Source organism: Petaurus breviceps, unplaced genomic scaffold (genome assembly GCF_028583685.1).
Source record: "Petaurus breviceps papuanus isolate PSGF00001 unplaced genomic scaffold, PetGlider_PUasm1.0 90654, whole genome shotgun sequence".
Lineage (NCBI taxonomy): Eukaryota > Metazoa > Chordata > Mammalia > Diprotodontia > Petauridae > Petaurus > Petaurus breviceps.
The window spans coordinates 3,686,157-3,699,916 of record NW_027187301.1 but is presented as its reverse complement, the minus strand read 5'-3'; the positions used below and the strand labels follow the sequence as shown (position 1 = coordinate 3,699,916).

The 13,760-nt window shown below is 42.8% G+C and overlaps 1 protein-coding gene across 4 annotated transcripts in view; it reads right to left on the bottom strand.

The window, feature by feature from the left end:
* The window catches only part of KALRN (kalirin RhoGEF kinase), a 982,696-nt gene that overhangs the window by 300,844 nt on the left and 668,092 nt on the right, over window positions 1-13,760 (bottom strand). For 2 of the 4 annotated variants that reach the window (XM_069064963.1, XM_069064964.1), the window contains 2 exons: window positions 7,376-7,478; window positions 6,749-6,949 (listed from right to left, as the gene is read on the bottom strand). In XM_069064963.1, coding sequence (XP_068921064.1) covers window positions 6,749-6,949; window positions 7,376-7,478 — 304 coding nt within the window. The remainder of the gene's footprint in view (window positions 1-6,748; window positions 6,950-7,375; window positions 7,479-13,760) is intronic. The other 2 variants (XM_069064965.1, XM_069064967.1) reach the window with 1 other exon arrangement.

Genomic DNA, 13,760 nt, shown 5'->3' with positions numbered 1-13,760 from the left:
CTCTCTCTCTCTCTCTCTCTCTCTCTCTCTCTCTCTCTCTGTCTCTCTCTCTCTCTCTCTGTCTTTCTCTCTCTCTTTTCCATTCCCTTCCCCTTCTTCCTCCTCTCTCTTTTTCTCCTGTCACCTCTCTTTGCCCTCCCTTTCTCCATATATCTTTCATGCCAGGAAAGATAAGTCATAGGAAGCAAATGTGGAGGGAGTTGAGGATCAGGAAAGTTGGGGTATAGTAGAGAGAAAAGTCTGGGGAGCATGGTGGATGCTACCATTTTCTACTAGTAAAATGAAATAATGATAATGAGACTTTGCAAAAGTCTTTGAAAGCATATTCCCCCTACCTTAAAATACAATGAGATGGTAGATTGGAAAAGGGAAGGAAATATGAAGGCATTCATAGCAGAGAACTGCTAGGGGATGATGTGCCTATGGGGTGCTCTGAGCATGGGAGGTCACTGTAGCATATAAGGTTCATCAAAGATAGACTTCACTGTTTAGATCACTTTCTCTATGGTCAGCTCTACCAGCTCCTCAAAAGGGTCAGTAAAGAGTTTCCCAGACCGCACAAAGTTTAAACAGCTAGGCTACTCAATGCGTGAAGCACTGGACTTGGAACCAAGAAGGTCCGAATTTAAATCCTGCCTCAGTTACTGGATGTGTGACCTTGGGCAAGTCACTTAACCCCAGCCTTAGTACCCCACCTGTAAAATCAAGATAAAAATAAAACCTTCTCCACAGGATTGTTGTGAGGATCAAATGATATGACATTTGTAAAACATTTTGAAAATATTAAATCATTATGTAAATTCTAGTTATTATTATAGATGTTGCCATTAGCACAGTTAGATGGAGGCTTCCAAGTATCTTCTGTCATCACCTCATTCTACGGTCAGGACACTTTGCATGGAGGTACAAATAAGAAAGGCAGCTAAGTGACTCAGTGAAGAGAGCACTGGGCCCAGAATCAGGAAGATCTGAGTTCAAATCCAGACTCAGACACTTACTAGCTGTGTGACCCTGAGCAAGTTACTTAATTTCTGTTTGCATTCATCCACTGGAGAAAGATGTGGCAAACCACTCCAGTATCTTTACCAAAAAAACCCCATACAGAGTCACAGAGTCAGACACGACTAAATGACTAAACAACAACCAAGAAAGCTTTTTTTTCTATTGGAAATGTTAATTCATTAAACTTGGGTTCACTAGACCTACTAAGGCAGCTGTTGGAGGAAAGGTTCCTTCTTGCTCAAACTAAGCCTAACCCTTTGTCCAGAAGAAAGTAAGTGCCTTGGGGGCAGGGGGCAGTTTTCATTTTGTCTTGCTATCTTGGTAATGAGTACAGTGCCCTACCGTGGAAGGCATTTAATAATTCCTTGTTAATTGATAATTTTCCCCAGTGCAGGGCAGGGGAGGAGGGAGAGAAAATAGATTTTTGTACATTAAAAAAATTAAATCTAATCAAACATTCTAAAAAAGTTTGTTGCATTAGATTGAATTGGATGGACTGATCTCTCTAGACCACATCTACCATTCACAGTTCTCTCTCCCTTTCTCTTCCACCAGTAGAAAACTAAGTATATAAAAAGCTTCCCAGAGGAGTTTTGATTCTATGTTGGGCACTGCCACCAAAGGATCCCTTTGTGTTCTGCTACAAATTCATCAATTTGTCCTGATTCAGCCCTCCTAGTTAACATTCCTTTCTAGATTACCATAACCTATCCTCTTTTTTTCCTAGGAGACAGCTAGGTGACTCAGTGGATAGAGTGTTGGGCCTAGAATCAGAAAGACCTGAGTTCAAATACAGCCTCAGATACTTACTGGCTGTGTGACCCTGGGCAAGTCACTTAACCTTTGTTTGCCTTAACCAACTGGAAAAGGAAATGACAAACCACTCCAATATTTTTTCCAAGAAAACCCCATGAATAGTATTGGTATGCTATGGTCCACAGAGTCACAAAGAGTCAGACACAACTAAACAACAATAATTCCTTTTTTCTATTGTCCCAAGTCAGGAGACTTTCTGAAACCTAGGACTATACTTTAACTAGTTAATCGGATACCTGGGAGTAAAATGTTTCTTGGTTTTATAAGGTTTGCTGATTGTTAAGCTTATAATTAAAAGTAATCTTTTTTTTTCCTTTGCTTTTTGGAGGGGGGAAGGCAGGGCAGTTGGGGTTAAGTGACGTGCCCAAGGTCACACAGCTAGTAAGTGTTAAGTATCTGAGGTCACATTTGAACTCAGGTCCTCCTGACTTTAGGGCCAGTGCTCTATTCACTGCACCACCCAGCCACCCCAAAAGTAATTTTTAAAAAGGATAATAAGGGGCAAATTTTAATATAGATATTATCACTAGAGTTTGATGAGTCTATAGAAGATCACTGAGGGAAAAGAATGTGTTTAATCTTTAAACTTTGTATTTCCTCCAGCACCTAGTAGAGTTCTATACCTATAATTATCTATTGATAAATTTTTTATTGGATTACAAAAAGAAAAGTGAGGATAGGGGGGCTGATATGAATAGGTACATTATAATACTGTGGAAAGAATACTAGATTAAGCATCCAAAGACACCTCTGCCGCTTACTATATAGCTTTGGGAAAGTTGCTTTTTTCTTTATGAGACTCAACTTCCTCATCTGTAAAACAAGAGGTTTGGACTTCTCTGTAGTCCATTACAGCTTGAGAGCTGGTGGCTGAGATGGAGATATCCACCAGTCTAATAATGCCTTCCCTGTTGAAGAAAGAGCAGTGTGCAGTCAAGGAAGACACTGCACTGTTATTTATCTCTGTTAGAGTGTTGGAATGTTCGAGAAATTGAATGAAATATTCATGAAGACGTTCCATTAGATAATTTTTTTCTTAAGGAGTTAGTGTTTCTATCTATATTTCTGCCACAAATTACATCTAAGGGGAAAACCTCCACCTCTCTCTCTCTTTTGTCTTTTTCTTAAAGTTAGAGAAAACACTTAGCAATTGTGCTCTCCCAAAGCTCACCCAGGCCCCCTGCTCAGGCTTCATCGGAGTCCCTTGGCACATGGGTTGTACAGAATGATTTATGAAAGGAGAAATAGAAGGAATGAATCTATGCCTTCCATTCCGTTATTCCCTCTTATGCTGCTCCCCACTTCTCCCATCACTTCCTACTAGTCACCACTGGCTCTTCAAGCCTACCTCCTTTCCTCAGCTCATAGTATTCAAGGGAAAGAACCTAGGGGACCCATCAAATGAGGCAATTAGGTGGTGCAGTGGATAAAGTCTTGGAGGACCTGAGTTCAAATCTGACATCAGACACTTACTAAGTGTATGAGGCTGGGCAAGTTTCTTTCGTTTGACTCAGTTTTGTCAACTGTAAAATGGGGATAATAGTAGCATCTACCTCAAAGGGTTGCTGTGAGGATCAAAGTGCTTAGCAAAATGCCTGGCACACAGTAAGCACTAAATAAAATGCCACCATCATTACTGGAAAGCATATTCCACTACTTCACAGACATAGGGATTAATTCACTATTTTGATCTTTGTATTTCCTGGCATGTGATAGGTGTTTAATAAATGCTACCTGATTGATTGAGATGTGTGTTTGAGGCTTTGAGGGAAGAGCAGGGGTGGAGTAGGGAAAGCCCCAGAGGGAACAGGGCTCTTCTTTGCTCTCAGCAGGTTCTGAAGTTCTGTGGGCTCTTAAGAGAGGGAATAGTCCTTCTCAATAGGGACTAGAATCTGGATCTGGAACAGTTCAGGTGATATTTCCCTTGGCAAGGAATGGGCCACAGTCACACATGCCCTTGAACCGGACTCTATTATTTTTATGCATTCTTTTTATTTTAAAAAAAAAAACCTCCAAATTTGGAAATACAGACTTGGGAATCAGAAGACTTGGGTTGGAGTCTTGGCTTTGCCAGATATTCGTTGTGTGACTTTGGACAAACTTAGCCCCAAAGGGTTTGTTTCTGCATCTGTAAAATGAGGGTGGTAGAGCTAGGGGATTGCTAAACTTTAATATGGGATCCTGAACGTGCAACCCCAAGAGTTACTTCCTGACAACAAGAATCATAGGGCTGTTTTTCCTCCATGGAGGGCACAAGACAAGAAGAAGAGGACCAGAGATATTTAGAAGGGAATCAGGTTAGATAAAAGCTTGATAGTGAAGGCTGGATGACAGACACAAAGATAGGTAATTATTATATTTACTTATGATAGGGATCTATCATGTCTCGTTATCTTGGAAGCACTCAAAAGAAGGAAACTACATATTTCCTTTCCTTTCTATTTATTTCCATCGAATCCATCTTAGGGCTACTTACACAACAAGTGTTTCATCATGGATATTTTGACTGACCTCCTTAGAGCAGAAATATTAAACACAGAGCCTGCAAGCCCCATAGGGTCCACAACACTCCTTGGTATGGCCCAAACCTGATTTAAAGTGTAGTTCCTATCTGATTTCAATGTGCTGTTTTCATTCATTCAAAAAAAATTTCAATTATATGTTAATTATATATAATATGATACATATATAATAATCATAATATTTATTATATAATATATAATAAACACAATATGTTTATTATAGCAATTATAAGTTATATAATTATATTATACAACAATACATAGTATATTATATAATTATAAAATACAACACATATATTTTATAATTATATTATTATATAATTATATACAATATGATATATAACATATTTTATATATAATTATATACATATATATGTATAAACACGTGTGGTCTCCTAAGTCAATATGCAGCTCCGAGGGTGCCTCATTTACAGTTTGGTGGCCCCCATTTCTATGTGAGTTTGACACCCCTGCCTTTGGGGATATTCACTGGCCTTGATCAGTGGATGCTGATTATTGATCTTTTAAGAGGATTCAGGACTTGACCTCTTAGAACGGATAAATAACTGAGTAGGGAATCTGGAGACTTGGGTTCTACCAGTTCTAACTCTGCCTATCACTAATTATCAGTGTGAGTTTGAGGCAAGTTATTTGATCATTCATGGTGTTAGCTCCTCCTCCTCTATGAAATGAGGATATTAGGATTGAGGATCCGTAGGACTCACCCTTCCTCTGATAGCCTACGGTTCTATGTCCCATGGGAGACCCAGCATCCTATCCATGAGCCTCAGCTCAGTCCCCACACACAATCCCACTGATCTGAATTGCTTGGTATTGTGGACAGAGTGTAGGAGTAAAAATTAGAGGGCTTGGGTTCAAACTCCAGCCCTACCACTTATTGTGTGACCTTGGGCAAGTCATTTTATTTCTTGGGACCTCAATATTTGCAGGCATGAAATCAAAAGGGTTGGACTAGATGACCTCTAAATTCTCTTCCACTTCTAAATGTGCAATCCTATGACCCTTTGAGAAAAGAAAGCATATGAGAGAGCTTGCTTGGTCCTGAGAACATTTGCTAGAAGATAAGTTCCAAGCTAGGCTCACTTACCTGGGAGGAAGGAAGAAGAATGACTGGGACCTGGGGTTTCCCCAAGCCAACTTTCAACCAGCAGCCATTTCCTCAGTTCAAGGCTCTGTTTCTGAGTCAGAGGCTTTGGTGGGAAAATGCAGAGCCAGCTTGGGGGGATAGGTAGGGCAAAAGACCCTTGAAACTGGGAACCAATAGGCTGTGTCCATACATGGCAAATATTCCAAAACAAGGTTGCATTTACAGGACAAATCTAGATGAAATTGCTAAACATGGAAAATGAGGAAGAGAAGAATTATCTCACTACAGATTCTAAGAAGAGAGACCCTGATCCTTCTCCATAGTCACAGAAGGCTTTCAGTGCTATTCTGCCTGAAACAAGAGATTGGTTGATTGAACCATGGAATTCTGGGAACCTATGTTTAGGGAGAGTTTACTCCTCTAGAGTGATTTTTTTTAATTAAAGTCTACATCTTTAATTTCATTGGTATAAGCTGCCATTGATGAGGAAATTCCCTCTATCAATACAGATCTGAAACTATTCTTCCAATTAGAATCTTAGAGAATTGTTTGAAGCACTGTAGGGGTTTAGTGATTTTTCCCAGGATCACAGAGTCAGTAAATATCAGAGATAAAACTTGTACCTAGTTCAAGTGATATAATATTTGTGTAAAAAAGCACTCAGCACAATGCTTGGAGCATAGTAGGTGCTATATAAAAGTTAGCCATCACCATCATCATCATCATTATTCTTCAACCTGACTGAGGATAGCCCTCTATCCACTATGCTAAGCTGTCCCTGGAGTGACATCAGGGCTATTTACTTTATAATTACCACAGGATTTAGATAACATTTCTGTTCTACTGAGAAAGACTTAGGTAAAAATCCTAATTAATTAGTAACAAACTGCCAGGCCAAATAGATAGTCCGAAATGTAGAGAATGAACACGAGGTATGGACACAGCCTGTTCTCCCAGCCTTAGGGGGAAAGGGGGAGGCCAGTGCACCAGGCCAGGCAGCACCAGCCCTAGATGGTACTTGAGGCCTCAGAGCTTCACCGACAACAAATGCCACCAACATGCAGCAGAAATGCCAATTTCACTCCCATCCCTGCCCACGCTGGGTGGGCAAGGGTGGGACATACGCGCAACCATCACAAAGGAGGGAGACCACAACATTCAGACAGTTGGATTAATCCCACTGCCCAGCTTGGGGGGGGATCAAGAAATAGTCGGGGCCATAAGTGCCCTTCCTTTCTCTCCCCATGAAAGACCTTACAACACATGCTTACTTGGCTTAAGACCTGACACAGCTACCTACCCGCGTCGTTGCCAAGATTGACACATCCTCTCCAAACTGCTTCACACACTCTGTCCTCGTTGCCTCTGCCCTGGGGGACTGAGTCCCAGGATTCCAAACAGGTCCCCTCGGGAGAAAGGTCATATCACCATAGAAAGCACCGTGGATAACGTTCCCACCATCCAGCTGTACCCTGGCCATCCTCCAAATCACTCTCTTGGGCTGGCATTCAAGTCAGTATGAACATAAGGAATCAGCAGTCAAAAAAGACGCAGAAAAACTGCCCCGAGACTTCCCATCCTTTTGGAAGGCAGAGCATTTGAGGAGGGGAGGGGAAGGAATGTGGAGAATCACTCCTTATCACCACCTCTCATCCCGACAACTCTCTCAAAGTGTTTGGAGGACTGACCAAGCAACCCTAATCCTCCATCCCCAAAGCCGATGCAGTCCCCATATTTGACATACCTCAAACAGCCCTGCTCCAATGCTCCTCTCTCCCCACCCCCCTTCTGAGTTATATTCCCTTGAAGAATATAACCTTCAGAGTTGTATCCCCTGGTGAGAGGCTTCTTGGGGAAGGGGGTCTTCCCAGGGGGCAGGAAGTCAAAAAGTCCTGGGAGTGGGTGGGGAGCTAGGAAACTGTCCTACCTTGTCACTGTCGACTGTGTTCTGAGAGGTCCTGGAAGCAATGGAGATTGTGTCCGGTTGGCTGCTCCCATCCCCCTGGCTGTCAATATCATCTACTCCATCCCTGCAGGGGGAACACAAGGGGGAAGGGTGGAGGGAGAGGGAATGACCACGGGCTTAAGAAGAACAGAGCAGTTTCCATCTGGGAATGGTAGAGCACTTTCAGGCAGGGATTTGGCTCAAATCACCCAGCTGGAAGAAGGTTCGCTCTGTGATTTTCAGTGATGTCACCTCTGACATGGGGCAAAGCCCATAATCACCATGTTGGTGGCTGCATACTGAATGACCCCGCCCCCCACAATTCCCCAGGCCAGCACTGGGCCCAGGTATAGAAGGGGCAGCAGGAAGACCCATCATCTTATTGAGAGCCCAGCCTCTGGCCAAATGACAAATGCAGCGGCTGGCAAACCTAGAGTGAAGGCTATTCAGGCATCTCTGCCCGGTGCTGTACCCAGGCTGGGGGTGGGGAGGGCAAGTAGACCATAAATAATATGGGGCTGTGGAAAGAAGCAAATGAACAAAAACAGCAGGGTTGCTACTGGGAACTGTTTGACCTTTTCTTGATTTGTGCTTCTTAACCTTGGTGGGAATGGGGCTGGTAGAGCATGTTTTGTTGTTGTTCAGTCGTTTCAGTCATGTCCAACTCTTTGAGACTCCTTTTGGGGTCTTCTTGGCAGAGATACTGGAGTGTTTTCCATGTCCTTCTCCAGCTCATTTTACAAATGAGGAAACTGAGGCAAATAGGGTGAAGTGACTTGCCCAGGGTCACCCAGCTAGTAAGTGTCTGAGGCCAGATTTGAACTCAGGTCCTCCTGACTCCAGGGCTTGTGCTCTATTCACTGCATCACTCAGCTGTCTCTCTTCATTTCTTTATATTAAATGAGTCTTTGAAATCAAGGGTTTGACTAGAAAATCTCCCAGGTCTCTCCTATCTCCAAGCAGAGGGCTAGACAAGTTCTGTGGGAGGGATTTCTCTTTGCCTAGTCTTTGATATGGCTTCTGGCTGCTAAGGAAGTCACTTTTTTTCTTCACCCTTTGGTACCCTCAGGGACAGTGTTATCCTGACATCAAAAAGTTTTCAGACTTGGGTTCAAATCCTGAATCTGCTACTTGTGTGACTGGGCAAGTCACTTTGTGACTCTAGGTCTCAGTTCCTTATCTGTAAAATCAGGAGGCTGGACTAAATGATCCCTGGGTCTCTATTGAACTCTTTTTTTTATTCTTAAAGCAATTGGGGTTAAGTAACTTGCTCAAGGTTACACGGCCAGTTATTTTGTGTGGGTGCCAAATATCTGAGGCCGGAACCGATCCTGGGTCGCCCAACTCAGGGGCCGACGCTCTTACTCACTGCGCCACCTGGCCGCCCCTTCTACTGAACTCTTAATCAATGATTCTGGGATCATCAGCATAGCAGATCATGCTACAGGCTCCAAGATAAAGGTGCTAATCATATCTGCCATCAGCCTTTGGATAGCCATATAAAGAGCTGTTGACTACTCTTGGCTCTCCATCCCTGGCAGTTTCACATCTCCCACTTCTCCAAATTGAGGACATTCTAAGTGTTTTTAAGTGGAGCACTTTAGTAGAGGGGAGGAAGGCAGATCAGAAGATATGCTCATACACAATACAATCCCCCTGTCCCCTTGTTCTAATGGCCATGCCCCACTCTTGCACTGAGTCCCTGGCCAGGACCACATTGGCCATGCCATTGGCACAATCCTTCATGGGAGGCCAACAAGGCCTTAGCTTCTTTCATTGCTGCATCCATAGGAAGATGTAGTGAGAAATGTAATGATAGAGACAGATAAGAGTTTGGTCTCATTCTAGTTCTCTCTTCTTTGGTGAAATCAACAATCAGCTGAATTTTTGTTTGGAGGAAGAGACAGGAGCCCCCACTTGGTGGGGAGTTTGTGGACAGTGATGGAGGAGTCATCCCAGGGAACAATGGTTCTTGCCATGCAGAGTTCTGTAAGAATCACATACCTGATTCTCTGCATGGGAAAGGGAACATCATCAATGATAATAATGATGATTATCAAGGGAATTCACATGTAAATAGAGCTTTACAGATACAAAGCACTTAACATACATCATCTCAGGGAGGAAGTGTGGTACAAAGGAAGAGTCCTGGATCTGGAGAAAGAAGCGTTTGGAGGTGTACTGTGTGACCTTGGGTAAGTCACTTAATTTCTCTGGTCTTCTTTTTCCTCATCTGTAGATTGAAGGGGTTGGACTAGATGAGATGTAAGGTCCTTTTCAGCTCTGGATCTATGATCTTATGACCTCTGACATCCCAGCCAGTCAGCTTCAAATCTATGATGCTAAGATCTCTTGATCTCATGGAATATTGTAAAGGGCACCAGATCTGGTATCAGACGATCAGAGGTCAAAATCCCAGCTCTGCTGCTCACCCCCTAGGTGACCTCAGGCAAATCATTTTATTTCTCTGGGTTTCAGTTTACTCACTGGCAAAATGAAAGGGTTGGATGAGAGGGTCCCCTCCAGTTATGACTTTATAATCTATTATCTCTTTTGACCTTCAGAAGAAAATGCAAATAATTCTATGTGATATTTATGCAAATAATTGCCTCTATTTTGGGGGTGGGGATACTAATGTCATCCAAAGACCTTAATACACACCCCCAAAGTTATGTGGCTAAAAGAGTGTTAGAGCATCTTTTAAATTCAGGTTTTTTGACTCTAGAGCTTTTTATACTTTTTATACTTCCAGTAAATCATTAATCATATACATGTGCGTGGGTTCTAGAAGCAAAGGCTAACCCATATTGTAGTCATCTCAGAGACAGATTCTAAATACAGGGTGTCCCAAAAGTCTTGGTGCAGTAAAAATATTAATGCTTAAAATTACATTGATTCTTGAGGCATCATATACAGTCACATTTGGATTACTTGTGTGTGACGATTTGTAGGAACATTTCCATCCTGGGCCGGTTATTGGACCAGAAACCGACCCTTTCTTGGTCCACTCAGCTGTGTTCATAGCTTTCCAACTCAAATTAACTTCTATCTATTCTGTATACATCCTGAATTTTGTTCAGTTGCTTTCATTGTGTCCGATTCTTCATAACTCCATTTGGGGTTTTCTTGGCAGAGACACTGGAGTGGTTTGCTATTTCCCTCTCTAGCTCATTTTACAGATGAGGAAACTGAGGCAAACAGGGTTAAGTGACTTGCCTAGGTCACACAACTAGTGTCTGAGGCTGGATTTGAACTCAGGTCTTTCTGACTCTAAACCACTATCCACTATGCCCCCTAACTGCCCCTCTCAGCACTCGCGGCAACTCTTAGAGACTGTAAATTTCAAAGAAGATGCCAACCTATATTGTTAGAGGGAGTTTTTCCTCATCTCTGAGTTTTGTATGCCAGTGAAATCACTGGTCCAATCCTTTTTGCTAATTCCTAGTAAGTGGAAAAACTGGGACTTGAACCAAAATCCTCTGGCTCCATATCCTATGTTCCTTCTGCTATAACTACTCTGCTTCCTCCCATCCTGGCCAACGTCTGCCTCCTCTGCAGATGAAGCCAGTTCATGAGGTTTAGGGCAGTGATATGGTGTTGGTGCTAATGGGAGTAGGTATGGGAGACTTCCCTCGCTCTCTTTAGTGGCTGAGGAAAAGGGAATGAGCCTGATTACCAGTCCCATAGCCTAGTGGAATCAAACTCAAATGGAAATAGGGTACATAAGGATCCTTCCAGGCTCATATTGACTTAGCTCACATCACATATTAGCATCATCTATATTTTATTGTTTTTTATTTATTTTGTTAAATATTCCCCAATTACATCATAATCTGGTTGTGGGGCACTTGACAGTGTCTGACATCTCTAACGTACCCTCCATTTGTTTTATCTGCTATGGTTCCTTGCTTTCATCTGTTCTGGCCATCGACGGGGGGGTCAGGGACAAATGGCATCTCTCTTCCCTTTCAGAACCTGCTTTGAGGCTTTCTCTGGCTTACCTCCTCTGGGAAATTTTCTGAGACTCACCCTTTCCAGTTCTATCTTTGTAACCCAGCAATTTTATCCTTTAGATAAATTGGTCTTTAAGGTCATGTTAATTTGCATCTATTTATGAGATTTCCCCCCCTCCCTTTGTGCTTATCACATCTTTTTCCATGTCTGCACTGTCTCCACCACTAAACTAGGAGAGATCCAAGAGTTAGGGTTGTATTTTCTGCCTTACTGTGGGTCTGTGGATGAGGTATCTTCCAGGGGTTGGGAGAGAGGCACAGTCTCACTTCTAAGCACTGAATAGATGCTCAGTGGGGTGGATCATGGTGCCTCAGCCCTCTGCTGGATCTTTGGTCACTTTCTCCAAAGTGACCCTTCTCTTCGCTTTCCCTGGATCTCGACAGACATTAGACCTTGAACTGTGTAGATCTTTCCTGACAGTTCATTCTTATTCCTGGCTGACTCCAGGGATAATCCCTCCTCTAGGATGACATTCTATAAGGAAAGGGGAGGTGAAGATTCTTTCTTCTCATTTATATTCCTCATTCCAAAGAGTGACAATCCTCAGAGTTTAGGGAGCTGGCCAATCAATTGTAATCTCTCCCCAAAACATGGTATGAGAAAGGAGAAACTTTTACCCTTACCTTGGCCCTTGATCCACTTTATTTCATGTTTCTTGAAGAATTCAGTTTGACCAAAATACACAACAAAGCCCCCAAAGATTTTATTAAGTCCCTACCATGTATCTGGTGGTGTGATACTTTCGCATGGGTCACCATCTCCTCCCCCTCCTGGAATGCACTTCCTATTTTACCTCTTCCCTTTAGGGTTAAGACGCAGCCCAGCAAGGCAGAGCACCAACCCTGGTGTCAGAAGGACCTGAGTTCAAATTTGACCTCAGTCACTTAACACTTATTAGCTGTGTGACCTTGGACAAGTCACTTAATCCCAATTGCCTTGCCTTCTCCCTTCAAAAAAAAAAAAACAAAAAACCAAATAAGATGCAGCCCAGAGGACCATCTTCTGCAGGAAACATTTCCTGTAGTCCAAGACTTCTTAGGTACATCTGCATAAACTACCTTGTATTAAATTACTTTGTATATATTTGTATCTATTCGCTTTATGCTACATGCATATTTATAAATGAGCTTACTGTCTACTCCATTAGAATGCAAGCTGTTTGCAAGGAAGGATTGTTTCATTCTTTGTACCTGTATCTCTAGGACTTAGCACACAGTGTGCCTGGCACTTAGTAGGAGGTGCTTAATAAATGTATGCTTGTTGATTGAATGACTGCTGTGAGTGAGGGAACTTGACTGTAGGAAAACATCATCCAACCAGCTAAGTAAAAACAAGGTATTTTAAAGGGAGGTAGAGAGAATTAGCTAACTGGGGAGTCTGGGAAGGATTAAAGATTTAGAGCTGAATGAGACTATAGAAATCAGCTGCTCCAATGCCCTCATTTTACAAATGAGGACACTGAGGTTCAGAGGAGTGAAGCAGCTTGCCCAGGGTCACACAGGCAGCATTCAGGGGAGCCACAGTCTCTGTCTAAAATAGGCAGGTTAGATAGCTATCATGGTGATGCTATATGTTTGGGCGATAAACATTCAAGCCTTAGACTTTTATTGAGTGTCTGACACTCTGGGACTAGAACTCTGGCACTTCAAAAGGCTTATGAAGGCAGGGGCAGGGGCGGCCAGGTGGCACAGTGAGTAAGAGTGCCGGCCCTGGCGTCCGGAGACCTGGGATTGGTTCCGGCCTCAGATACTTGGCACCCACACAAAATAACTGGCTGTGTAACCTTGAGCAAGTTACTCAACCCCAATTGCTTTAAAAAAAAAAAAGAAGGCCAGGGGCATCCAGATAAGAAACTGTGCTCTCTTCCTCCTTCTCCTCCAACAAGCTTAGACTGGCGATAGACAGAGAAGGAAGGTGGCATTTCCTGTGTCTCGGGGGAATGCCTAAGTATCCCAGGCAGCATGGTACAGTGGAAAGAATGATGGATTTGGCATTCAGATCCCCTCTCTGCCTCATGCCCTGGGCAAGTCACTTATCTTTCTCTGGGCCTTAGTTTCCTCTCCTGTAAAATGAGGGATGTCAGGGACACTCCTGCATCTGGTATAATAGAGCACCAGATTGGTAAAAAATGGACTTTTTCCAATGCAAAAACACAATTTCTTTCCAAGTTATAATCATAGAGAGTTTCTTGGGGGCAGTGACAGGTGAAAAGAGTTGCCCAGGTTACATATCCAGTAAGTTTTAACCCAGATCAGTGTCATTCTAACACTGTCCTGCTATCCCTGAAAAATCCATTTGATAAATGGTGTGTTTCTCGGCCAGAGCTGGGGCTAGGACAAAGGAAGACAGGCAA